The sequence below is a fragment of the Leptonychotes weddellii genome, chromosome 12 (genome assembly GCF_054177405.1).
Source record: "Leptonychotes weddellii isolate Sample4059 chromosome 12, ASM5417740v2, whole genome shotgun sequence".
NCBI lineage: Eukaryota > Metazoa > Chordata > Mammalia > Carnivora > Phocidae > Leptonychotes > Leptonychotes weddellii.
This window is the reverse complement of record NC_138380.1, coordinates 80573445-80600844: the sequence shown is the minus strand read 5'-3', so window position 1 is coordinate 80600844 and position 27400 is coordinate 80573445. Positions and strand designations below refer to the sequence as shown.

The 27400-nt window shown below is 34.8% G+C and overlaps 1 protein-coding gene across 2 annotated transcripts in view; it reads left to right on the top strand.

Moving 5' to 3' along the window:
• Positions 1-3669: 3669 nt before the first annotated feature.
• COG5 (component of oligomeric golgi complex 5) overlaps positions 3670-27400 on the top strand; it is a 125916-nt gene continuing 102185 nt past the window's right edge. The window contains exons 1-3 of one of the 2 annotated variants that reach the window (XM_081800705.1): positions 3673-3994; positions 12829-12941; positions 13420-13497. In XM_081800705.1, the coding sequence (XP_081656831.1) occupies positions 12900-12941; positions 13420-13497 (120 nt within the window). In that variant the 5' untranslated portion in view covers positions 3673-3994; positions 12829-12899. Of the gene's footprint in view, positions 3995-12828; positions 12942-13419; positions 13498-27400 lie in introns of both variants that reach the window. The other variant, XM_081800706.1, reaches the window with a different exon arrangement.

Sequence of the window (27400 nt, the reverse complement as noted above, 5' to 3'; positions counted from 1 at the left end):
GAAAGCAATTCCAGGCGGATTATATTTCTAAACGTGAAAGGCAAACCAATCGAGTTTCTAGAGGATGAATTCATGAATGAAAGACATCTTCATAAATGTGGGATGGGAAAAGTTTTAAATAAGATACTAAAAGTGCTGACCATAGGTTGATAAAATTGACTGCATTTAAATTAGGAACTTCTTTAACTCACAAACTTCTTAAGTGTGGGAGAACATACTTGCAATACATATAATTATCAAAGTGATTACATCCAAATATGTAAACAACTTTTACAAATAGGTAAAAGATGAAAATAACCAGTGAGAAAAACGGGCAAAAAAAAATGAATATGCACTTCATAAAAGAAGCTATCCAAATGGATGATTAGCATGCAAGAAGGGATAACTTCTTAGTCATCACGGAAATGTAAATTAAAACCACACTGATCATTCCAAAGAATAGCTTAAAAAGATGATAATTTTGAATTTTGGTAAGGTTGTAGAACACCCACAACTCATGTATTGCTGCTGGGGTGTAAATTCGTACAATGACTTTGGAAAATTGGCAGAATCTGCAAACACTAAGCATACAAATACCTAATGATTCAGCATTTCTACTCTTACCCAGCAGAAATGCATATGCATATATGTTCACTAAAAGCTGTGCACCAGAATGTTCATGGCAGCATTATTTAAAATACCTAAACAATGGAAATAACTCAAATGTACACCAATTGGACGTTAGTTGGGTAGATAAACTAAGGTAAATTTCCAACAGCAGTGAAAACAAGTCAACTACTGCTACATGCAACAACATGGATGAATTTTACAAATAAGATATTGACTAGAAGGCAGACAGAAACTAATAACTTACTTTATGGTTCCATTAATGTAAAATTCAGAAACAGAGAAAACTAATCAATGGTGTTAGAAATTATGATAGTGGTAATATCTGGAGAGATGTATTTGGGGAAGCCACAATAGATTCAGAGTTGCTGATAATAATTTGGTTTTATAGCCTACGTGGTAGTTACACAGATATGTTCACTTTGTGATAATTCTTAAAGTTGTGTTTACATAATTTGCCCACTCCTCTATATGTTAAAGAATTTTATTTCTTTTTTTAAAATTTTATTTTTTATTATTTTTTAATTCTATTATGTTAGTCACCATACAGTACATCATTAGTTTTTGATTGTTCCATGATTCATTGACACCCAGTGCTCCATGCAATACAGGCCCTCCTTAAAACCCATCACTGGGCTAACCCATCACCCCACTCCCCTCCCCTCTGAAACCCTCAATTTGTTTCTCAGAGTCCGTAGTCCCTCATGGTTCATCTCCCCCTCCAATTTCCCCTTCATTTTTCCCATCCTTCTCCTAATGTCCTCCATGCCATTCCTTATGTTCCACAAATAAGTGAAACCATTTGATAATTGACTTTCTCTGCTTGACTTATTTCACTTAGCATAATCTCCTGCAGTCCCAAATAATATTTTATAGTTTCCCAACTCACAAATGATATGTTTATATTAAGCTATGAATGTAACTGGCATTAATTGAAAAAGTGGTCATGTAAATTGGAAAGCTTAAAATTACAACTAGAATTATTATAAGAATTATAATTATTTCAAGTATTGCCATATTAGATGCTTCTTTAAGAATGAGGTAGGGGTGCCTGGGTGGTTCAGTGTGTTAAGCAGCCCACTCTTGATTTCAGCTCCAGTCAGGCTCTGTGCTCTGCACTCAGGTCGGAGTCTGCTTGTCCCTCACCCATCCCCCTGTGAGCTCTCTCTCTCTCTAAAAATAAATAAATCTTTAAATCATTCTCCTCCCTTGTTAAAAAAAAAAAAAAGGAAAGAGCTGTATATGTCTCTGTATTGAAAAGTTTGGGGGAGTTAATAATTTTTGGAGTGGGAAATGATGAAGACTGGTCCATGTTAACCAGATCTTTCAAGTGAAAGATGACTTTAAGTCTTCCAGTTAACATATACATATATCTTACGATGTACATTCATTCAGCTGATAACACGCAAACCTGCCATATGTTGAAAAGCTATGCTTTTCAGATTCTTTGAGAATAGTAAAGGCAATAAATATGATTTTGCAATAAGTATCTTTATTCTACTTTTATAAAGTGAATTCTTTGAGGTTGTTCAGGTAATGCTTTTTTTTTTTGTATTATATAGACACTGGTATAGTGATAGAGGAAAACTCTTTGCAGCTGTCTAATTTTGATCTTGATCTCTACTAAAAGGTAGAAGAGTATTATCGCTCTGGAGAAAGGAAAAAATGGAACTAACAACAACCAAAGCATGGCGCTATACCCCATGTTTTCAGTTAACAATTTTATGTGAAATAGCTTATTTTCTCCCATTTTCTTTGATAGTTCACTGATAGAGAATTGACAGTACATACTAGAATTTAAATTCTGTTATAACCATATTAAATTAAGCTTTTTTCATTAAAACATTTGAAATGATGTCCATTTGCTTCTTTTTCTTGTTTAATTAAAAATCTAAAATGGGTATTGTATTCACTAACCTTGTCTGCTTTTTTCTATAAGCTGATTCTGCTTTGCCTCGGGGGGGTGTGTGTGTGTGTGTGTGTGTGTGTGTGTGTGTGTGTGTGTGTGTGTGTGTGTGTGTGTGTGTGTGTGTTACTGCATCATGTTATTAACACCAATATGTTTCAGAGTAACTTTTTGTCTTATTTATCAACTTAACCGTTAAGAAATTAAGTTAATGAAGTAATTTAACTTTTAAACTAAGTGCTTCTAATAACAGTCACTGAATCATTAAGTGAAAGCGGACTTTCACCTGTTTGGGCCTGGAGATATATGTTGATGTACTAGATTCTGGCTTGATAATTCATTTACTTAGTGACAGAGTCAACAACCTCTTTATATTACTATGGACTCCATCTACTCATGGTGTTTTTACTACCTGCCTCGCCGCCTACCTCTCTCTGCTGTAGTCACTCTGTTCCAGCCACAGTCAGGGCCTTCTTGCTGTTTGATTAGCTGCCAAGCATATTTTTACCTCAGCACTTTTGTTGATATCTGTTCAGATCTGTTTTTCCCCATATCCTCCTCAGACTCCCTTGCTCATTATATTCAGGTCTCTGAAAATCACCTCAGAGATGCATTCTCTGAGTCTTCTCCATTATTTCCCCATGATTCTCTATTCTTATTCCCTGGTTTTTTTTATAGCAATTATCACTACCTGTGATACTCTGTTACATATATATTTTTAATATATTTCTCGGGAGACATAAGTTCCATGAGGGTAGGGACTTAATTGGTTTTGCTTAACTACTATATTTCCAGCACCTGGAACCAAGACAGTTACACAGTAAGCACTGTATGAATATTTGTGGTTAGAATGAATGAATGAACGACAGAAAGAAAGAAAAGAAAAGAAAAAGAAAATGAATAGTGTCAGTCTGCATGGTTCAGCCCTCAATTAACTCTGCGGAATTCATTTATTTATTCTCCAAATAGATGTAGGGTTGTTGTTAATTCCAGCATGGCTCTCTTTATAGGCATTGGTGGTAAATTTTAAATAAGCTCTAATAATAGAACTGATTTCTGATTTTGTTATTATCCTTTAAAGAAGGAGAAAAAGGGGAAAGGGGGAAATAATATACATAGTATTTAACCTTGTCTTTTATGAAATAAATAATGACTAAAAATAATATTTGTTCCAAATGCACTCTCTTTGTTCTTGTGATAATTTAAAAATATGGTAATAACTGCTCATGTACTGCTTAAAGTTGTAGATTTATATTGATTTTGTTTGTTTTCCTATTTATACCTATTGCCACCCTGCCACCCCCACCTTTTTAAAGAATCCAACCCAAGTCGGAACAGCTCTTCAGGTTTTCCATAATCTTGGAACTTTGAAGGATACGATTACCAATGTTGTGGATGGATATTGTGCTACTTTAGAAGAACATATCAACAGTGCGTTAGACATCAAAGTTCTGACTCAGCCTTCGCAGTCAGCTGTGAGAGGTATGGCTATGGTTTATATTTAGCTGCTTTATTTATTTATAACCAAGAAGTCCTTTGAATAGTATGTGAAACACTTAAGTTTCAAAGCAGTCTAATGACTCATTTTTTAGTAGACAGAAAATGAGAGAAGAAATTATGTTTCAGAATGTATTTATAACTTTTTTTGTCTAATCAGTGAGTTGAATTGGCCAATTGGTATATTCAGAACTTCTAGAAAAAAATCTATAAACTGTGGCTCCACTTAGTTCAGAGGAAACAGATGCAAGAAAAAAAAAGGAACATTTTTCTTTCTGAAATCCTTATCCTCACATGTACTTCTTGAGGCAGAAAATATTTTTTAAGGAAATGCAATTTCTCCCTTAGCTTTTTGGGCTTTTCCTTAGAATTATTTTCCTTAGAATAATTTTGGTATTCAGGAGCAAAGAAGGCTAACTGTGGACTTAGAAACTGATAAAACCTTTGGGAACGTTACAACCATAGCAAAATCTAAAAAAAACTACAAAAGAAAGGTGTGAGAGAGGAGTAGCCCCACAATAGCAGTCTGCAACTTTTTTTCCTGCCAAGATGTACCTGCTGATGGCATTCATGTATAAAACACCCTTCAGAGATGAGATAGGAAAGACCACAAGTTATATATACCTCTCATCTAGCCAACATATCTCTGCATTTCTCTCCTTGTATTCTCTTTTCTCTTCTATTAATATGAATGAGCTGTGCTTGCACCTAGCAAAGACCAAGTACTCTACTCTTAGTCCGATGTCCCAAGGGCATTGCTTTAGCAGATCCCCTCCGTCTGCCATGTAGTCAGTTTTCCTTCTTTAAATTTCTTTCCTGTTACATTCAGTTGTGCTAGTGTACCTTCTTCTGCTTAAAGACACATCTATGTTTGACTACGTTTCCTTCTTCAGCTCTGCTCCCCCATTTTGTTTCTTCAGACTACAGAAAAATTCCCCAAAGTTGTTGTGTATACTTACTGTCTCCAGTTTTTCTCTTTCCATTTTTCTTTAAGATTTTTATTTATTTTAGAGAGCTTGAGGGGGTGGGGAGAGGAGCTGAGGGAGAGGGACAGCACAGAGCCTGATGCAGGGCTTGATCCCATGACCCTGAGATCATGACCTGAGCTGAAACCAAGAGTTGGACGCTCAACCAACTGAGCCACCCAGGCGCCCCTCTTCCCATTTTTCTATTGAAGAAGCTGCTCTGTCATCAGAGTCGTCCTAAAAAATAATAATGCATATAGAATTAATAACAGAGTTCCTCATACATGGCTTATACTAAAAAAATATTTACAGTGAGTATTGTTTTTATATTTGCTATATAAACATAGCCTTAAATAACACAAATATATGCCACTCATAAATAAGCTGCACTAGATAAAAAGAGATAAAAGAATCTTAGATCTTAAAGGGATTTTTAAAGGTTAGCCCTAGCCTCTGAATAGATCTGTATTAAGACTGTCCCAGAAGGGGAGCTTTGAAAAGAAATTGCCAAAGGAGATTTCCCTCTCAGCTTTTCCCAGCAATTATTCTCAGAAAGTTTGATCTAATGTTTAAATTTCCAGGAGCAGTTTAATCTCATTCCCTCTTGTGTTGTCAAGAAAAGGAAAAAAAATGAAAGCAATTATTCACATGCTGTCAATCCTAATGTACAACCTTTTTGTTGAAAGAATAAAGAATTTTAAAGCCTTATTATCATCTGTTGAGGAGTGGATACTGTGATTTAATGTAGAAACCTTAAGCATCAATTCTTGATTATTTTTAAAAGAATAATCACTATTATTTTTAGTTTTTTAAATGTGACATTGGCAATATTCATGTTAATTTGCTGATTTTGTTGGTTATATTGAGATTATGGATTAGAATGTCCTTGTTTTTTGGAAATACACATTAAAATATTTCAAGGGTGATGGAGCATCATGTCAGTAACTTATTAACAAATGATTCGGGGAAATTTTTTTTTAGTATGCTTTCAAATTTTCTGTATGTTTAAGATTGTTCCAAAAAATTTAAAATATATAAAATTGATAGAATTTTAAGGGGAAAATATTATCTGTGATGTATTTCAGAAGCTTATAATTCAATAAGAAAAAGATAACTCAATTGAAAAAATAAGAATATGATTAGGGAGTTAACAGAAGAACATATCTAATAAATGGGAAAATATGTTCAGCTTCTTTTTAGAGGATGAACTGGTTATTAGGGAAATACAGATAAGACAAGATACAATTTCTCAATCATGAGATTGGCAAAATCTAAGAATTAAGTGTTGGATGAGAGCAGAAACTCTTTTTTTTTTTTTTAAAGATTTTATTTATTTATTTGAGAGAGAGAATGAGACAGAGAGAGAGCGCTCGAGAGGGGGGAGGATCAGAGGGAGAAGCAGACTCCCTGCCGAGCAGGGAGTCCGATGAGGGACTTGATCCAGGGACTCCAGGATCATGACCTGAGCCGAAGGCAGTCGCTTAACCAACTGAGCCACCCAGGCGCCCCGAGCAGAAACTCTTATATGCTGATTGTAGGAGAATGAAATGGTTCAGCCACTTCACTCAGTTTTACCAAATTGTTCTCTAAGGTTAAAACTGTGTGTACCTTGTGATCTTATAATTTCTGTTAGAAAAATAATACCCTAGAGAAACTCTGTCATATATATATATGAATTTTTATTGTATCATTATTTGTATTAGTGAAAAAGTGAAAACAGTCTTTCCTCCAGTGGAAATAAAGTGCTACCGTTGGGTCTCAGTTTTTCCAGTGAGCCTATGCCTTTGTACTTGAACTTCACAAGCATACTAATTTTTTTTCCTCCCTCATGTGGGAGAGAATGCCCAGAGTGGGCTGGAGTTGGGTATTTCCCTTCCCCAGGTCATTTAGGTTCTTATAATACCCCAGAGGGTCAGGCTCTGGTTAACTAGTTTCCCCTCAGGGCAGGCCTTGTTGAGAATAGAGTTCTCTGGTGTATTTCAAGACGGTTCTTTTTTTCTTCCTCCTGCTGGAGGCATGAAGGGATTTTTCCCCGTTATTTACTGTGGGAACCTACTTGGGCTCCTGGATGCAAATCTCAAATATTGTGGTCCTCCTATAACTGGGTACGCCTGGAGCTTTTAATTCTCAGAGTTGCCCACTTTGAGCCTCTAGCAATTCATCAGTTACAGTTCAGGTTTTCCTTCCCTAGCACTGGCTCCCACTGTCTGTTTTCTGCTAACAAGGCTCTGCTCCCATACGTGGAGACTTCCTGTATTCACCTGTCAGTCTCTCTTATCTTGGGAGCAATGGTTTGCCATGTGTCCTCCCCTCTCTTACAGGTCCAAGAAGGTTGTTGATTTCTTGTCTGTTCGTCATTTAACTTGTTGTTAGGACAGAGTGGCAACTTAGAGGCTCCTCACAGTTGGAACCAGAAATGGAAGTTGCTAACTCAGATTTTTACCCCCATACCTCACTTGTTTCTTCTTTGACGTTGTTAAAAGTAAGACAACTGACCCTAAATGGAGTCACTTATGCTAAACCCCACATCACCAAATTGAGACATAACTTAATTACAGTTTCAGCCTTTCTCAGAAATGGAATCTTAAACCAATCAGGAATTACTTAATTAGTACTAGTACTAGAGAGGTAATTCTGCCCTCCTGCCCCTTAAAGGAAAGTGACCTTGCCATAACCAATTTGCTTTTTTTTTTTGTCTAGTGTAACTTCTCTGTTCCTGCTCCCTTCTACCTATAAAAATCTCTCATTTCATACAGCTCCTGAATAAAAGCCAGTAAGATTGACTAAAAGCCAGTAAGATCTTTAAAATTTACTCAGTTGAATTTTATTTTTTAACAATGTCCATATGGATCTTTCCTTACCTTTGAAGTCTAGTAATTTCTTTAGGATATATCTTGGCATTGAATGCTCTATATCATTTTCTTTCTGAGTTAGAGTATGTTCTCTTTTATAAGTTTACTTTAATTGCATATTTGAATATTTTTATTTTCCATTTGTTCTTTTTAGGAACATTATGCACATGTAACATCTTATTTGTTTTCCATTTCTAATATCTTTTCTGTAATTATTATATTTTATATCTTTGAAATTTATTTCATTTTGTACAATTTCCTCTTGCTCATTTCCCATTTCTGATTATATTTTCACCCTTAATCATTATATTGTTTTGTTATTCATAATGTGTTCTTAATCTCTGTTATATATTTACACTAAGAATGTTCCCTATAGTTACTTTGAGACAGTGGAAAACTATAATTCTTCCCGTTGTTTCCTTTGGGAATTTCTTTGGCAACTTAAATTCTTTTCCTTCCCCCTCTTCCTTCCCTCTCAATCTGTGTTAGGTCCTGTATTATTTGTTTCTGATTGTTACTCATCTTTGAAAGGTACTGCTGTTTGCTGAAGAGTAATATAGGGGTAGTCGTAGGGAGAGACTAGGGCAGTCTATAACTAGGATTAAGTTTGTTATCTATAGTAACCATTCACCAACTTATTTCCTTCTATCTTGGAAACACATCTTTCATCAAATTTTCGATCATTCTAGAGCTTAGTGTGAGTCCCCATAAAGCCATTTAGGCAATTTTTGTGTGGAAACCCCACATTCTCTGCTTTTCTTTCCTCTTTCACCTCATTTTTACCTCTAAGAGTCTCCCCAAACTAGCGGGCTACTTATTATACAGTGTAAATATGATTTTATTATGATTTCTCCTTCAGTTTTTCTTTGTTGTGATTCTGGAGCATTAAACATTTTATTAGCTTCTTCTCTGGCTCATCCATGTCTCCTCATTTCAGCGCTAAGCAAAGAATCATTGGATAGCTGGTCTAAAGTTTTACAATTGATTTTAAGGGCAATTTGGTTTTTGTTAATGGTCTAAGATGACAGCTGTCTGGTTCCTTCTTCATTTTGATTTATCCTCAGCATTTGACATACACAATCTTGAGTTTGATGTTTTAGTTGATTCCTTGTTTTTGAAGTTCATTTTCTCCCCTCTACTTTTTGTTCTATTTTCATTTTTTAAGGGAAGAGAGTAGAAAAATGATTTTACTCTACTATCAGTAACTAGAAATCACTCTTAAGTATTATTTTTTGAGAAACTCTTGGTTTCTTCTATCAATTTAATAAAACTTAGTTTATGACACTATTTTGCTTCTTGATTCTCCTGAAGCTAGCTGATAATGGCATCAGTTTTTCTGTTTTAATTATTCTTTCTCTTCTTCTGTTATATAGCTGTTCTATGTTAATTATTTTTATCACGTTGATACCTTCAACAAGATGTATTTAGCTTGTGAGGATAAAAATCTTTAAGTACTGAAGTCTTAAGTAAGAAAAATGAAACGTTTAGAACTAGTTGAAGCAATGATTGTGATCTCATTTTTCTCTGCTTCAGTTTCTCCAAAGTAAATATAAACAGAAAATAATACTTTCTTATGTATCTGGTTGTATTTACTTTAAGAGAGTGATGGGTTGATGTGTCCCATAATTCTTTATAATAAAATTGAGCTATGTATATTCCAGGAATTTGATCAATATTTTCTAATTTTCACAAAGGCACTGTATCCCCTTTCTTCATTGTAATGAGTTCATTCTGTATATGACATGTGAGCTAATTGCAGATTGTTAAAGATTACCTCTCTATTCCCTGTATGCTTTTCTTTAATAGTCTGCACAACACTGCAGATAATTTTTAAAATTAATTAGACCTAGATCTCAAACAGGAATTATTCATATTTTTAAAACCAGTGTTTCTCTCATAGGTGTTTCTCTCTTTTATTGCTTTCCACTATCATCAGACTAAAAAGTAATAGCATCTCTTTGCTGAGGATACATGTAATTTTTTTCTGAACTTAGAATTGTTGAAAAACTATAATGAAGCAGCTTACAAACACAGCCTCTGGTTTCCTTGATTTATTGCCCTCCTTAAAACAGGATAAACTAATCACTGATGGGCTCTTCTGCATGGCTTTAAAGCTTAATTTGGATTGGAATTTATACTTTTTTTAAAGATTTTATTTAATTTGGAGAGAGAGCACAAGTTGCGGGGGAGGCAGAGGCAGAGGGCGAGAGAGAATCTCAAGCAGACTCCACACGCTGAGCGCAGAACCTGACACGGGGCTTGATCTCATGACCCTGAGGTCATGACCTGAGCCGAAATCAAGAGTTGGATGCTTAACTGACTGAGCCACCAGGAGCTCCTAGAATTTATACTTTTCCATTTGACACTAAAATTCCCTTTTTCTATGTTGAAACATTTTAGATCTGCACAGATAGTTGTGGTTGGGTATTACCTACAAGAACATTCTTAGACATAACTCTTAAGAAATTGAACATTGATATATTAATATTACTTAATGTGTAATCCATATTCAACATTTTTCACTTATTCCCCCAAATATTCCTTTTTTTTTTCCCCCAACATGAACCAATCAGGATTATGCTTTTCTGTTAGTTATCTTGTCTCTTTTCTCTCCTTAATCAAAACAACCCCAATGCCTTTTTTGCCATTAACATGTTTGGAGAGCCCCACAATTTGAATTTATCTGGATTTATCTGATTGTGTCTTCATGGATATATTCAGAATAAACAGACCAGTAAAGTGATATTGTATATTTACCATTAACATCATATCAGTAAGCACCCAAATTATGTCAGTTTGTCTCATTCCCGCTGATGTTAAAGGAAATTACCTCATTACCGTGGTGTGTGCCAGATTGCTCATTATAAGAGTACTTTCTTTTCTTTGTGATTAGTAAGTAATTTGTGGTGCATACCTTGAGACCATGTGAATATCCTGTTTTCCATAACATTTCATCCAGTGTTTTTGTATCCAATGATTATCTTTCCCTCAATTAATTATTTTACTAGGAGTTGCAAAATGGTGATTGTTTTCTATCATTCTCTCTGCATTTATTAACTGACATTCTTCTGTAAAGAGAAATTTCCATTCTTTTTATTATTTATTTACTTATTTATAAAGATTTTATTTATTTATTTGACAGAGAGAGACAGCGAAAGAGGGAACACAAGCAGGGGGAGCAGGAGAGGGAGAAGCAGGCTCCCCACGGAGCAGGGAGCATGATGCAGGGCTCGATCCCAGGACCCCAGGATCATGACCTGAGCTGAAGGCAGACGCTTAACCGACTGAGCCACCCAGGCGCCCTCCTTTTTATTTTTTTTAAGTTTTTATTTCAATTCCATTTGGTTAAAATACAGTGTAATATTAGTTTCAGTTATACAATATAGTGATCCAACACTTGAATGCAATACCCAGTGCTCATCAGAAGTTCATCCTTTTTAAACATTTGAATTTTCACTATGACTCATGAATTTTTTTTTTTTTTTTTACAATTTTTTTTACAATTGATTTTAAGGGCAATTTGGTTTTTGTTAATGGTCTAAGATGACAGCTGTCTGGTTCCTTCTTCATTTTGATTTATCCTCAGCATTTGACATACATAATCTTGAGTTTGATGTTTTAGTTGATTCCTTGTTTTTGAAGTTCATTTTTTCCCCTCTACTTTTTGTTCTATTTTCATTGGCTTTTAAGGGAAGAGAGTAGAAAAATGATTTTACTCTACTATCAGTAACTAGAAATCACTCTTAAGTATTATTTTATGATCCATTATCATCAGTAATGACCGTCAGGATGGTCAAATGTTCCCAAATCCGTTTTGGGGAAGCCTCTTCCAGTCAAGGTCCTATGTACTTTGACCAGTCTCCATTTGTCTTTGAACATTTCTTTGCTGTCTGGCACAGTATGTACCAGATATACCTTCTGCTTTCATTGCTCCAAATATGGAATGACCCTTTTCCTCAATGAGCCCTGGTTTCTTTTATTGGGGAATGGCACATACAAATCAGAATTTGGGTGCTAGGTATACTCATTTCTATTTAGGAGTCACTGTTTCTTTGCCCTTTTAGTGGACAGAGTTGAGAAATTCCTCTGATCCCCATTACGTATTTGGATCTTTATTCTGTTTATGGTGAGAACCTTCATTTAGTCTATCGCAGACTACACCTAAAGGAGTTTTGCGATTGCTACGTCGGTATCACGTCCAGCAACAAATCTGCTAAGTACTATTATTCTTTACAATTCTTTTTGTCCCTAAAATATATCTCACTAAAGTTAGGGTTCTGTAATTAAAAATTACCTCAATTAATTGTTCTCCCTGGTGTGGTTGTGTTACCAATTTGATGTACAGTTAGTTTCATTTGTTTCGGTATTTATTTGCATTTTGTTTTAGGGTTTGCTTTTTCCATCCTCTTTAAACTTAAATTTATTTTAAAATATGTAAAATAGGGGCACTTGGGTGGGCTCAGTCGGTTAAGTGTCTGCATTCGGCTTGGGTCATGATCCCAGGGTACTGGGATCGAGTCCCACATTGGGCTCCTTGCTTAGCCAGGAGCCTGCTTCTCCCTCTGCCTGCCACTACCCCTGCTTGTGTTATATCTCTGTCAAATAAATAAATAAAATCTTAAAAAAAATACATAAAACATTTATATGGCTCATAAAGACTCACCACTTCTATCTCCATTCCTTTCACCTTGTACGTCTCCTACCACTCCTACTGCCACTTTTAGAAAACTATTTTCATTAATTACTGTTTTGTGTTTTATCTCTCCTCTCTGTGTGTGTGTGTGTGTGTGTGTGTGTGTGGTGTATGCCTGAGTGTGAGATCTTATTTTCCTTCCTTTCTTAAACATAAAAGGTTAAGAGTCCTTTTTATATTACTCGTAATAAATTCTTTCTTAAAGAAGGAACTTCTTATTTTTTTAGCTTGAGGATGCTTTTTATAATAACATATTTTGTTATACTTGAAAATTTTTATTTATCATATTTCTTTGTCACTCTTAAACAGGGGGACCTGGACGATCTACTTTGCCAACCCCAGGAAACACTGCAGCTTTTCGTGCTTCCCTCTGGACCAATATGGAGAAACTTATAGATCATATTTGTACTGTTTGTGGACAGGTAAATATTTTAGAGAATGGAAAGAACATTAATTATGGGGGCGCCTGGGTGGCTCAGTCATTATGCTCTGCATTCGGCTCAGGTCATGATCCCGGGGTCCTGGGATCGAGCCCCACATCAGGCTCCCTGCTCAGTGGGAGGCCTGCTTCTCCCTCTCCCACTCCCCCTGCTTGTGTTCCCTCTCTCACTGTCTCTTTCTCTGTCAAAAAATAAATTAAAAAATCTTAAAAAAAAAAAGAACATTAATTATGGATTAATGCCTATTATTCCAAGTTGTGTGACCTTGGGCAGCTTTCTTAAAATCTGTGAGTATTCAAAATACCTACCTTAGCTGGTTATAATATATGTAGAGGCTCTAGCACAAGGCCCTCTTCCTTCCCTTGCTGTTTTAGTGCCTAAGCTTTACATTTGTTACATTTTCATTTTCAAAATGAAAATACCCAATTACGTACATTCTCTCCCTTTCTGCCATTTTTAGGTACAACATCTACAAAAAATATTAGCCAAGAAGAGAGATCCTGTTTCTCATATTTGTTTCATTGAAGAAATAGTTAAGGTATGTTTAAATGAAAATATTTTTATCTCTTTATTAAAAAATGCAGGAAGATATGAGCCAGCATTGTTTGTGTTCTTACCTTATGGAATGGCTACATGTCAAATAGCCATAGAAATTGTATTTCTTTTTTTTCTTCTTTCTTCTTTCTTTTTTCTTTCTTTCTCTCTCTCCCTCTCTCTCTCTCTCTCTCTTTTTTTTGAGAAAGTGCAAGGTAGGAAAGGGGTAGAGGAAGAGGGAGAGAGAAAATCCCAAGCAGGATCCACACCCAGTGCAGAGCCTGATGTGGGCTTGGTCTCACAACCCTGAGATCTAGACCTGATCAGAATCCAAGAGTCAGATGTTTAACTGACTGAGCCACTCAGGCACCCCTGGAATTGTATTTCTTGACAACAACAAACTTTCTTTATAACATATGTATAAGCACAATTGTTTTTTGAGTAGATGCTATCAGTAATACTTTTTTTTTTTTTTTTAAGATTTATTTATTTATTTGAGAGAGCGAGAATGAGAGAGAGTACATGAGAGGGGGGAGGGTCAGAGGAAGAAGCAGACTCCTCGCCGAGCAGGGAGCCCAATGCGGGACTCGATCCCGGGACTCCAGGATCATGACCTGAGCTGAAGGCAGTTGCTTAACCAACTGAGCCACCCAGGCGCCCCAGTAATACTTTTTATAGACTAATTTCTAAAATGCATAAACTAATTTCTAATTTTCTGTCATATAAATGATTTATTGTAAATGTTTTTAAAAGTTCCATTAGAGAATAAGATGAAAATTTGGAGAAAATAAGATACTTAATTAGTGGTCATTATAATGTCTTATAAAGTCTTTACTGAAAATGGTGGGATCCATTCAGTTGTTAATTTTTCTTATAAAGCACATTGCTGTATCCCATTTTTCATATTCTGAAATTCTCCCTTCTGTCATCCACCAATCCACTGGCCTCATGGGCCATAAGAATTCCTTCCATGCATAGAAATCTGACTCTACGTTTTATTCATTCATCTTGATATGTTTTTAATAAGGAATAATCGAGTAATTAATTATTCAGTTCATCATTTAATCCTGACACATAAGTGTCCAAAGAAAAAAATTCTCTAAGTTTCCATTGTTACAGTATAGATCATTTCCTTTGTAAGTCCAAAATTTAAGCATTTTATATATTGTGTTGTGGATCTCCAGGACTACCCCCAAGTTTGGTGATTTGCTGGGAGGATTCATAGCATTCAGCGTATAGTTGTGCTTGTGGCAATGATTTATTACAGTGAAAGGACATGAATCAAAATCAGCTTCATGAAAGGAAAATCAGCAGTAGGGAAAAAGCATATAGGATGAAGTCCAGAGGCAACCAGGTGCAAGCTTCTAAGAGTCCTCTCCTAGGTCTCACAGACAGGACACCTTTAATTCCTCCAGCAACAAGTGGTGACAGCATGTGTAAAATGTCCTCTGGGGAAGTTCACCTTGCACCTATGAGTTCAGGGTTTTAATCAGGAATCACTTACTGCCTGGCATGTACCAAAATTCCAGACTCCCAAAAGAAAAGCAGCTATTCAACATACACCACATTATCTGTACAAACAGTTTAGGGATAGTGAGCGTTCTTATAAAAAAATCATGAGGACCCTCTCAAAATCCAAGTCCCACGTACCAGCCAAGAACCACCCTTGCAGGCAGGCATTTCTAACTATAGCAATCTCAGACCTGCTGTGTAAACTCATTTTTGCACATGTACTTACAGTAGTATATACCCACTTCCATTATCCTGCTTCATATTTGGCTTTTAATTGTATGAAAGAAACAATAAGATGCTTTTGTCAGTTTGTATAATAATTATTTTTTTAAGAGGATTTCTTTGTCTTTATTCTTTGCATATTTATTTGTGGTTTTTGATTTGTGGTTGCCATTGGGTTTGTATATAACATAACATCTTCTGTATATAGCAGTCTATGTTAAGTGGATAGTTGTTGAAGTTTGAACCCATCCTTTACTCCTCTCCTCCCCACATTTTAGGGATATGTTGTCATATTTCACACCCTTTTATTTTGTAAGGTCCTTGATAAATATTTTACAAAAATATTTATTTTTACTGCTTTTGTGTTTCCTACCTTCATACTGTTACTTTAGTCTCTCCTTTTCACTGATAGAATCCCCTTTAATATTTCTTGCTTGGCTGGCTTAGTGGTCATGAACTCCATTAGTTTTTGTTTGTCTGGGAAAATGTTTATCTCTCCTTCTATTCTGAATGATAGCCTTGCTGGATAGTGTATTATTGGCTGCAGGTTTTTTTTCCGTTCAGCACTTTGAATAGATCATGCCACTCTCTTCTACCTTGGAAAGTTTCTATTGAAAAATCCCCTGATAGCCTTATGGAGTTTTCCTTTTATGTAACTTTGTTCTTTTGTCATGCTCTTTTTGAAGTTTTTTTCTTTACTATATTTTGCCATTTTAATTGTAATATGTCTTGGTGTGAATCTGCTTTTCTTGATTTTGTTGAGGGTTCTCTGGCCTCCTGGTTCTGGATATTTGTTTTCTTCCTCAGATTAGGGTCGTTTTCAGCTATTGTCTCTTCACATAAACTTTGTGCCCCCTTTTCTTTGTCGTCTTCTTCTGGAACTCCTGTAATGTGAGTATTACTGTTTGATGGAGTCACTGAGTTCCCTAAGTCTGTTTTCATTTTCCATCATTCTTTTTTCTCTCTTTTGTTCATCTTGATTTCTTTCCATTACTCTGTCTCCTAGATCATTGATTTGTTGCTCTGTTTCTTCCAGCCTGCTATTCATCCCATCAAGCATGTTCCTCATTTTGTTTATTGAGCCCTTTATCTTTGCTATGGTATTCCTCATCTCTGCATTAAGGGTATCACTCATATCTTCCACTCTTTTCTCAAGTCCACTGAGTAGTCTTATGATCCTTACTCTAAATTCTCTATCAAGCATGTTACTAATATCTGTTCTGCTTAAGTCTCTGGCCATATATGGCCTTGTCCTGGTTTTTCATTTGGGACAAATTTTTCTGTCTTCTCAATTTGTCTAAATCTCTGTGCCCATTTCTGTGTGTTAGGAAAGTCAGTTATGTCTCCTGTTCTTGAAGGTAATGGCCTTATGAAGAAGAGGTCCTGTAGTGCCCTGCCATGTAGTGTCTCCTGTTCCCCAAGGCCTAGCACTTCCAGCAGTGTCTCTAGTGTGTGCTGCTTGCAATCAGCTTTTGTGACCTAGCCACTTTATCGTTCAGGCCAGTCATCGGCAGAGGCTGTCTTTTCCTTTTGTGGACAGTATTTGGTCCCTGGCTTGAATGTGGCACGTTTTAAGTAGGTGTGATCTGGTCTGCTTGTGAAGTGAGACCTGTTGGCACTGTTGCTGGAACTGAGACTCTGCAAAACTCCCAGGTTAGGAGACATGGTGTTGGCAGGGGTTTGGGCTGGTCTTCTGGGGGAGAAGGCCTGCTGCTGTGACTGAGGCGGGTGTGACTGGGAGGGGCAGTTCTACTGGAGTGGGAGGGGTGCAGGCTGGGTGTAAGTAAGTTAGGTAGGGAGTGTGGGCGTTGCCCTGTTCCCCCAGGTGGCCCTGTGCCGGCCATTTCCTTTGTTCCCGGTAGGGTCTCTCCATGAATGCTGCCTCTCTGGGACAAGCTCTGAGATGAGCAGATAACCTCCCCACTGTGTGCGCTAGGTGCTCTTCAGGTTGCTGTTTCCATGCTGTGTATCCACAGGTTGTTTACCTGCCTTCTTTTCAAGAACAGCTCCGATGCCTCTGAGCTCTCCCCAAGCCACATCTGCTGATCTCCAGAACTCTGGATTTAAGCCCCGCTGGCTGCAAGAACTTGTGAAATTCAGCCTCTCTAGCTTTCCCAGCCAATTGCTATGGGGACTCATATAGCATACTGCATAGTTATTAATCTCTCTTGTATAGTTATTAATTTTTTAGTTTTAGTGGTGGAATGGATAACTAATATGAGGCCTTCATGTTTATAGGCAAGCAAATGCACATGCAGTGTTATCATTCATTTCTTCTAATTTTGGTCGCCCTTCTACCCAAAGTAATTAATTAATTCTTTATTGGAGTGGCTTGATTTCAAGCTTTTACTATGTAATCCTTTGTATATGTTTTTACTCCTTTTTAATAGTTTGGCTATATTCTACTAGCAGCATAAGAACAATTATATGACACCATTATATTCAAGGGAACTAAAGAAAAAAACAAAAATAAAGAGGAATAGTGCATTTAAAGATGCTTATGTTTGTGATATTATATTGGATAAAGTTTCTACATACAAACTCATATATAAATTCTCATCAATTATTATTGGGAATGAACTCTGGCAACTTCTGTTTGCCAGATTTTAAATGCATGTGAATTACTACCAATTATTAAAGGATTATTATGAACAGGGATGTATGCTTTCCTTTTATTCAGTCTTTACATTAACTCACAAAATTTCTTACTGAATTAAAAATAAAACCAATAAAGATTGATTTTTCAAGCACTGTTCTTACCTATTTAAAAATATAGTCATATACAACACACGTTTATACATAAATTTTCATGTAAATTTCCAGTTTAGTTATTCTTTTATGGCAGTGTTTATGAAAAAAAATTTAAGCCCCTCTTGGAATTCATTATACTCATGTATATTCAAAAAAGATCAGTCTTTTGTAAAAAGTCCAAAATAACTTTTGATCCTAAATACTTGGGATTTCCAGGGCAAGAGAAAAGTAAAAAACAAAACCCTTAGCAAGAGAAAAGTAAAAAACAAAACCCTTAAAACACCTGTCACATATTGCAGAAATAGCACATAAATTTCACTGCATTTACTGTAATTTCTTTAGTCTTTTCCTTTATTGCAAAGCTATGAATAGATATTTTTGCTAATTACGTAACTACCATGTAAGAACATTATTATTCTAGTGAAAATAATTATCGATGGCAACAGAATCTTTGTAGAAAGTGCAGGATTTCTAGGATGATTGGAGGCCCCAAATAATGATCCTTAAAGTCTTCAGAGAAATTTAAACTTTTGAGTAGAGGATGATGTGTATTAGTGCTCTGGATCATTGAAGAGTGGTATCTGGACCAACATCTCTAAATCTTTGTGTAATCTCTTTTAGAGGAAAAGGTTATGAACAGAAAGTTCTTACACTACTAGTTTTTGCAATTTCAAGGTTTTTAAAAAGGAAATATGTTGGTATTGAAAGTTCTTTCTAATTTAGTGGTTTAGCCTTTTTAACCAGTGAATATATATATTAAAAATTAAATAAAATTGTAAACAATTCAAGATGAAACAATACTAGAATTATGCCATATGCTTTCTATAGTATCTGTTTAGAAATTAATGCTTTTTTCCTCAGATTATTTCTAGTAAATATCTTTGAAATTGGAATCTACCTAGAACAGTTTTTTAAAATTTATGTGTTGATACATCAAAAAACTAATGATGTATGGTGATTAACATAACAATAAAAAATTTTTTAAAAATAAATAAAATTTATGTGTTGAAATATTTGTAAGTAGTAGTCTATATTTTGAAATTTACTGAAAGCTAAATTAATAAATACAACCTTTTATGCCATCTTTATACATGTATTCTTTATAACATGAATATAAAATAAAACTGGACCAATTATATTAGGTATAACAATCTTGGGAATATAATTTAAATGTGGACCCTTTTGAAAGCTTTTCCTTAATAAGATAACTAATTCTGCTTCTGCTTAATTTAATAAATGTCCTGGCTAACTTGTAGAATTAGCTTGTTATTTTCAGTTCATAGTATAATTTGAAAAAACATATTCATACCTGTCAATCACTCAATTTTGTTATCTTTTAAAACTCATTAGGAGTTCTAATGTCACTATGTAATTATCAATACTGTACATCACTTTGTTAAAGTGAGTGTAGCAAATTATTGACAAATTATCAGGATCCACACAGTGGAAAACAGGTTGTGGATTCTCATCTGCAGAAGTAAGCCAGTTTCTCTGTATTTAGGAGAATAGATACGATACTTTCATTTTCTAAGCCAGCAATTTTTATCATCGAACAAAATCTTGTAATCATGTGTGTAGGATGTATTAGGCTAAATTTGGAATGTGTTCAGCATTTTGAGCAGCTATAGTACTAATGAGAATTTTAACTGTGAAAAAGAATGTGTTTTCTTTTCCTCTTTTAGACATATCAAATGATTTGGTGATAGGATTAAAGACTCCGAAAATTTTTAGGACATCCAACCGTGAGATCTTTTTAATATTCTGAGAAAAATGTTTAACTCATCTATCTGTGGCATCTTAATTTGATTAAAAAATCAAGTAGCAATAAGCCAGTTAAGTTTCTAAGTCAGATATCATCAGTAAGTACTCTCATTTATAAAGGTAAGAAGGTTTTTGCTTTTACTGGTGTAAGAACTGGATCTTCTGAAGAGTCCTCTTACTCCAGTGTAAATAAATTCTGGGTATATTGGAAAAATATATTTAATGCAATCTTGGGCCTGCAAAAGGTGAGAGAATCTCTGAGGGCAAAGATACATATTCAGATATACTTATGCATGTCAAATATCTGTATATGATGTATTTAAAGAACAGAAAATGAAATAAAAAATGAGAAACAAAAGACTTAAAAAATGACCAAGTAGTTCTTTAAAAAGAACTAAATAGAACATTTAGAAATTAAAAATAAAATCACTGAAATAAAAAATTGAGCAGATAGATTAGACAGATATTCCATAAAGTCAAAGAATGAATTAGAGGCTGACAGAATTAATGAAATTATCCAGAATGCAGCATAAATGAAAGATACGGAAAATACGAAAGGTTAAAAATTATGGAGGATTAAATGAGGTTTTAATAAAAGGCTGTAATTGGAAAAGGAAGGCTGGCAAACTAAAAAAGAAAAACCATCTGATTAGCTCAATACATCAGGAAAAGCATTTGACAGAATTCAACATCCCTTCCTGATAAGAACTCTTAGCAAACTAGGAATAGAAAGCTTTCTCAACCTGATAAAAGGCATTTAGGAACAAGGAACAGGTAAAATCATACTTAATCATGAGGGCTGAATGCTTCTCTCCTAAAACCAGGGAGCAGACAGGGATTTCTTTCTGTTCTCACTACTCCTATTTAACATTATCCTAGCTAGTGGAATGGAACAAGAAGAAGAAATGAAAGATTTCCAGTTTGGAAAGGACAAAATAAAGTGGTCTCTATTTATAAATGACATCATTGTCTATGTAGAAAATTTGATGGAATCTTTTTAAAAAAAAAAGCTACTAGAACTAAGAAATCACTTACTACAAGATTACAGAATACAGGTCAATACAAAAAAATCAATTGTATTTCTATATATTAGCAGTGTACAATTGAGAATTAAAATTTAATAATTCCACATATAGTAGCATCAAAGAATATAAAATACTTAGGAATAAATCTGTTGAAAGATGAATATCATCTGTATACTGAAAACTATAAAATATTGCTGAAATTAAAGAAAGCCTAAGTAAATGGAGAGAGATACCTTATGTATGGTTGGTAGATTCACCATTGTTAAGATGTCCATTCTTCCCAAATAGATCTATAATCCCAACAGATGTTTTGGAGAAATTGACAGGCTGCATCTAAAATTCAAATAGAAATACAGAGGACCTAAGATACTCAACACAGCTTTGAAAAAGAAAAGCAGAATTGGAAGGCTTAACATTATCTGATTTCCAGACTTACAAAACTACCTTATTCAAGAAAGTGTGGAGTTGTTATCAGGTTAGAGACCCAGATCATTGATGCAGAATAGAAAGTCCAAAAATATACTCACATACATATATGAAAAACTGATTCTCAAAAAACGTTGCAAAAGCAGTTCAGTGGTGACACAATAGTCTTTTTAACAAATAATGCTGGAACATATGGATACCCAAATGTAAGACTTAAAATTCTAAAACAGACTGGAGGAAAAAAATAAAAACTTTGTGACCTTGGGGAGGCAAAGAGTTCTTCAATGCAACACCAAAAGCTTGATCCATAAAAGAAAAAAAACCTGGTATTTTGGACTTATTCAGAATTAAGAGTTTCTGCTCTGCAAATTACTTCATTAAGAGAATACAAGACAAGGCATATACTGGGAGAAAATATTTACAAATCATATATTTAATAAAGAACTTCTGTCTAAAAAACTCTGAGAAAACATTCAGTTTCTATTTTTATCCTATTTTTAAAATAGGACAAAAGATTCAAAGGGATACTTTACAGATAGATGTCAAATAAGCACATACCTAAAACTTAAAAGACCTGACCATACCAAGTGTTGGTGCTGGTGTGGTTATAGTGACTGGAATTCTTACATACTGCTGATGGGAAATATAAAATTGTACAACCACTTTGGAAAACAGTTTGACAGTTTCTTAAAAAGTTAAACATACACCTACTATGTAACTCAGCAGTATGCCCCCATGTATTAATCCAAGGAATGGAAGAGTATTACCATAAAGGACTTGCATACAAATGTCCAATAGCAGCTTTTTATTTAACAGCCAGTAACCTTAAACAACCTGTGTCCATAAACATGTGAATGGATAAGTAAGCCATGGTAAAGCTATATAATGAATGTAATCAGCAACAAAAAGAAATGTGGACTACTGATACATGTGAAGACATAATTAATCTCAAAATTATTATGTTGACTGGAAGACTCCAAAGAGAAAAGGATGTATTCTACAATTCTGTGTATAGGCAGTCCTTGCTTTACATGGGACTGTGTTTACTGAAACGTATGCACATTCAAACTATGTCCTTGCTTTGCATAGTTCTGATATACATGAGTTTCTGTTAACATGGTACCATGCACAACCAGGACTGCTTGGAATAAAATTGTGGAAAATACAACCAATCTATCATGATAGAAACAGAATAGTGGTTATGTAGGGAAGAGATGGGGTGGAGGAGGTTGGGGAACCACAAGAGGGAGGAATTAAAAAGGGGAAAAGATACTAATAGACTGTTTAACTGAGAAGATATGCAAATGAATAATAATCATATACATAAGACCTCAATATTAGTCATTAGGGAAATGCAAATCAAAACTGCAGGAGGTTCCACTGCACAACCAGGAATCAAAATGACTATCAGTAAGTAACAATGTTGGTGAAGATATGGAGAAACTGGAACATTCATATATTGCTGGTGGAAATGTAAAATAATACTGCCACTTTGGAAAGCATTTTGGCAGTTTCTTGGTATATCCTCTCCATATGATGCTACAGTTCCATTCCTAAATATTTACCCAGGAGAAATGAAAACCTGTGTCTACAAAGAGGATCTCTACACAACTGTTTATAGCAGCGTTATTCATAATAGCCAAATACTGGAAACAATCTAAATGTCCATCAGCTGGACAATGGATAAACAAAAAGTCATATATTTATACAATAGATTACTATTCCACAATAAGAGGGAACAAAATACTTATATATTAGACTACATGAATAAACCTTAAAAACATTATAAGTGAAAGTGGCCAAACTCAAAAGAGTACATGTTGTATAATTTTGTTTATATGAAATTTCAGTAAAAGCAAAACTGTAGATAGAAGGCAGATAAATGATTGTCCTTGGGTGATGGAGCAGGGTTTGATGGATAGATGGATAAAGAGGGAACTTTTGTGATGATGGGATTGTTCTAAAAGTGGATTGTGCTGATGGTGCACAACTGTATGAATTTACTAAAAGTCCTATATCTGATTAAGGACTGGTATTGGGAATATATATATTATACAGATTACAAAATGTATTTTGCATTGCACCAACTCAAAATAAGATGACAGAATACTATCAGGGTTATTTAAAGAAATTGCTGGTTCTGGGCTTGGAGCTAAGAAAATTGAAAATGAGTGTGGAATATCTTGTGCTAGAAAATAAAGAAATGCTCCAAAACTGATCATCACAACAAGTAAGGACGGTAATGGATTTTAACCTATGGAATAAAATAAAAATTCAGAGGTCCATATGTCAAGCTAGACAAACAGATGGATGGACTGACAAGTGAGAAAGAAAAGCTCTCCCTTAAAATGGACTGTGAATTAATGAAAACGGAAAGAACAATGAAATTAAAAAGATAACTATTTTGCAACTATTTTAATAAAATTTGATTCAGGCAGTAATCATCAGTGGATGCTACATCTGGGGGAAGGAGAGTTTGATAAGGAACAGTATATTTACATGGTATTAAAGTGTCTCCCCAGTAATTACTTATTAATTCCAAAAAGAAAGGTAGCAACTATACAGTAGAAGAATCAGATAACACTTTATGTAATCACAATTAATACCCCCAATACCCTGCAAATATACATGATATCCCAAGGACTTATTATTCATGATGTATTCCAGACAAAGATGCATAACCTGAGTCTAATTATGTAGAAACAAGATAAGTCTAAACTTTTGGACAATCTGTAAAATAACTAGTCTTCACTGCTTAAAAATATCAATGATATAAAAGATTAAAAAATAGTTTCATAGTAGGTAAGACTTTATATAAAGAGATATGACAACTAACTGTAAAATACATGACACTGGTCTAGTTCCTGTTCCAGAAAAAAAAAATGCTATAAAAAACACTGGACAGTTCATGAAATAGGAATATGAAAGGTATATGAGATATATATGTAACAAGGTTAAAAATTCCAAGTTTGATAACTGTAGTATGGGTATTTAGAAGAATGTCTTTATTCCTGGGGGGGGTCACTTAATTATTTAGTGGTACAGAGCTCTGATGTACAACTTACTCTCAGATGTTTGAATGAGGGAGAGCAAGCGAGAGAGAATGATAGTGATAAAGTAAAGGTGGCTCAATGTTAGTTAACAAGTGGTGAATTGGAGTGAACAAACAGTAGGATTTTGGGAGGGTGGTTATTCTTGCAGCTTTTCTCTAAGTGTAAAATTTTTCTATAAGTTCAAAATTTAAAGTTTAAAGGAAAAAAGGTACCATGAAAAACTTCATTTCAACTAATTTTAAAAGGCAGGTGAAATGGACACATTTCTAGAAAAACATAACTTGCCAAAAATTTTAAAGTAGAATTAGACACTATGCATAGTCCTTTAACCGTCAAAGGAATTGAATTGCTAGTTCAAAGTCTTTCTACCAAGAAACCAGTAGTCTCAGATGGTTTTTCAAGCAACTCCTACCAAAATTTTAAGGGACAGATCATTCTTTTTTTAAGAGAAGAAAAACTCCCTCACTCATTTTATGAGAGTAAAAAGTGACCTGTATATCAAACCAGTTAAGGATTACAAGAAAGGAAAATTACGGTCCAGTCATGCTCAGGCACAGACACTGAAAAATCTTAAAATATTAGTACACCAAGCATAGCAGTAAGTAAAAATGATACAATTATCTCAATAGATACAGAAAGAGTATTTGACAAAATTCATGATGATAAAAAATACTAGCAAACTCTAAGAGAAAGGGACTTTCTTAAATTGATAAAGGATATCTAATAAAACCTTTAATAGTCATCATTCTTACTAAAAAGCATATCCTTTACAGTCAGGGAAAAGGTCAGATGCCCACTGTCCCTGCTGCTTTTCAACATTGACCTGTAGGGCCAACCCAACATAATAAGAGAAGAAAAATAAATAATAGATTTCAAATATCCCAGAAGAATTCATTCCTATTGCTTTTCTGTACATTTGAACAAATCTTAGACCTGTCAGAATCAACAGAAAACTACATGTCTGTCTTTAGAAAATTGAACTAATCTAGGACTGCCTATAATTTAAAATTGGTATCTTCATTTTGGTTCCGACTTTTATGCTATTCTTTCCCTCTCTTCCTTTTTTCTCTTTCTCTCCTCCTCTCTGTACCGATTATTTCTCTATAAAGTTTTTTATACCATGTATCAAATGTTGGCTTTTGAAAGTCCTGGACGTGAACACAACTGGAAATATAACAATTTTTTACTGATTAGGATCATCTGTAATACCTCTTGTCAACCACATTTAGCAGAGTGTCAGGGTGGATGGAGGGAAGTTCTCTCCAAACATTTTTTCCTCATTTGAGTGAAGAAACTTATTATATTTTTATTCTTTCTCTGATGCAATCATTGCTTGTTATATAATAATAAATGTTAAAATATCCAAAATACTTAACTTCTGTATGATACACTAATCATTTTTTGCCAAAGTTGTAGTACTAGACCCTTTCTCTATATTAAACAATTAAAACCTTGCTGAATATTTACATTGTTTCACTTTTTCAGGCAGGTGGGTTAGTATTCTCCATTATGGAGTTGTAGAGAAGCTATAGTGAGTAGACATGTGTGAGTAGAAGTGAAGAAAAAGTGCAGACGCTTTTAAAGTGTTTAAACACCCTTAAAGTCACTTTAATTCTTTTCTTTTTAATTTTTGCTCTTTTTTTCCTGGGGACTGCTTAAATAAAATGTCCTTTTTTTTTTTTTAAGATTTTATTTATTTATTTGCCAGAGAGAGAAGGAGAGAGCACACAAGCAGGGGAAGAGGAAGAAGTAAGCTCCCCGCTAAGCAAGGAGCCTGACGGACTCAATCCCAGGATCCTGGGATCATGACCCGAACTGAAGGCAGACGCCTAACTGACTGAGCCACCCAGGCGTCCCCTTAAATAAAATTTCTAATTCACGTTTGACCTATGAAAGGAAATACTATATGATACTGAAATGAGCATATTTACAAAATATAATTGAATGCTTTGCTGGGCACTGGGATAAAAAGTTGACCAAAGTGACATAGTCCTTGCCTTTAGACAACTTATTTCCCCACTGGTTTCCTCTCCAGTCATACTTGTTCCATTCTTGGAACCCTTCACAGGGACGTACTTGTTATGATATTCTGTGGAAATACTAACAGAAAATACCTTTTAATAGTTTATAGTGGTAAAATATTAAAGTATCTGAAGAAGGAAAGCTTATTGTAGGAAGACCTCTAGAAAGACTTCTGTAATAGGTTTATTCTTGGTGTGCCAAAATGATATTTAGACTCTGTAGAAGAGCTGAACTTTCTGTTCAAGAGTCACAGACTTCTCTAACCAGCAACCAATTATGGTTCCCAGAATTCTCTACAGTATCAGTTAGTCTACATTAGGGATTCAAGCTACTTAAGTACAAGTGAAAGACATTAATAGTTCTCTTGAGTAACTATGCAGGAGTACTTTAGTTAGGCTTAATGTATACTTCTTTATTCTGTTATAAAAAGAAATCTTGTATTAGGCTGCTTGCTCAAATAGAAATCTCAAGCTGAAATGAAATGGTATTTTCTTTTTAGTAATTCAGTTAGTTAAGATTTGATATAGGATAATTCTATTTTTAATTTTTTGAAGAATCTCCATAGTGTTTTTCATAGCAGCTGGCCAATTTTACATTCCCATCACAGTGCACAAGGGTCCCATCCCTCCACATCCTTACCAACGGTTATTATTTTCTTGGTTTTGACAGTGGCCATCCTAACAGGTATGAGGTCATATCTCATTATGGTTTTGGTTTGCATTTCCTGATGATTAGTGATAATGATCTTTTCATACGCTTGTTAACCATTTGTATTATCTTCTTTGGAGAAATGTTTATTCAAGTCCTTTACACATTTTTTAAGTTGTTTATTTATAGATTTATATAGATTTTTTTAAGTTATTTATAGATTTATATGGATTTTTTATTATATCACCATACATTACATCATTAGTTTTTGATGTAGTGTTCCATGATTCATTGTTTGCGTATAACACCCAGTGCTCCATGCAGTACGTGCCCTCTTTATTTAATACCCATCACCAGACTAACCCATCCCCCCACCCTCCTCCCCTCTAGAACCCTCAGCTTGTTTCTCAGAGTCCATAATCTCTCATGGTTTATCTCCCCCTTCGATTTCCCCCCCTTCATTTTTCCCTTCCTGCTATTTCTTTTT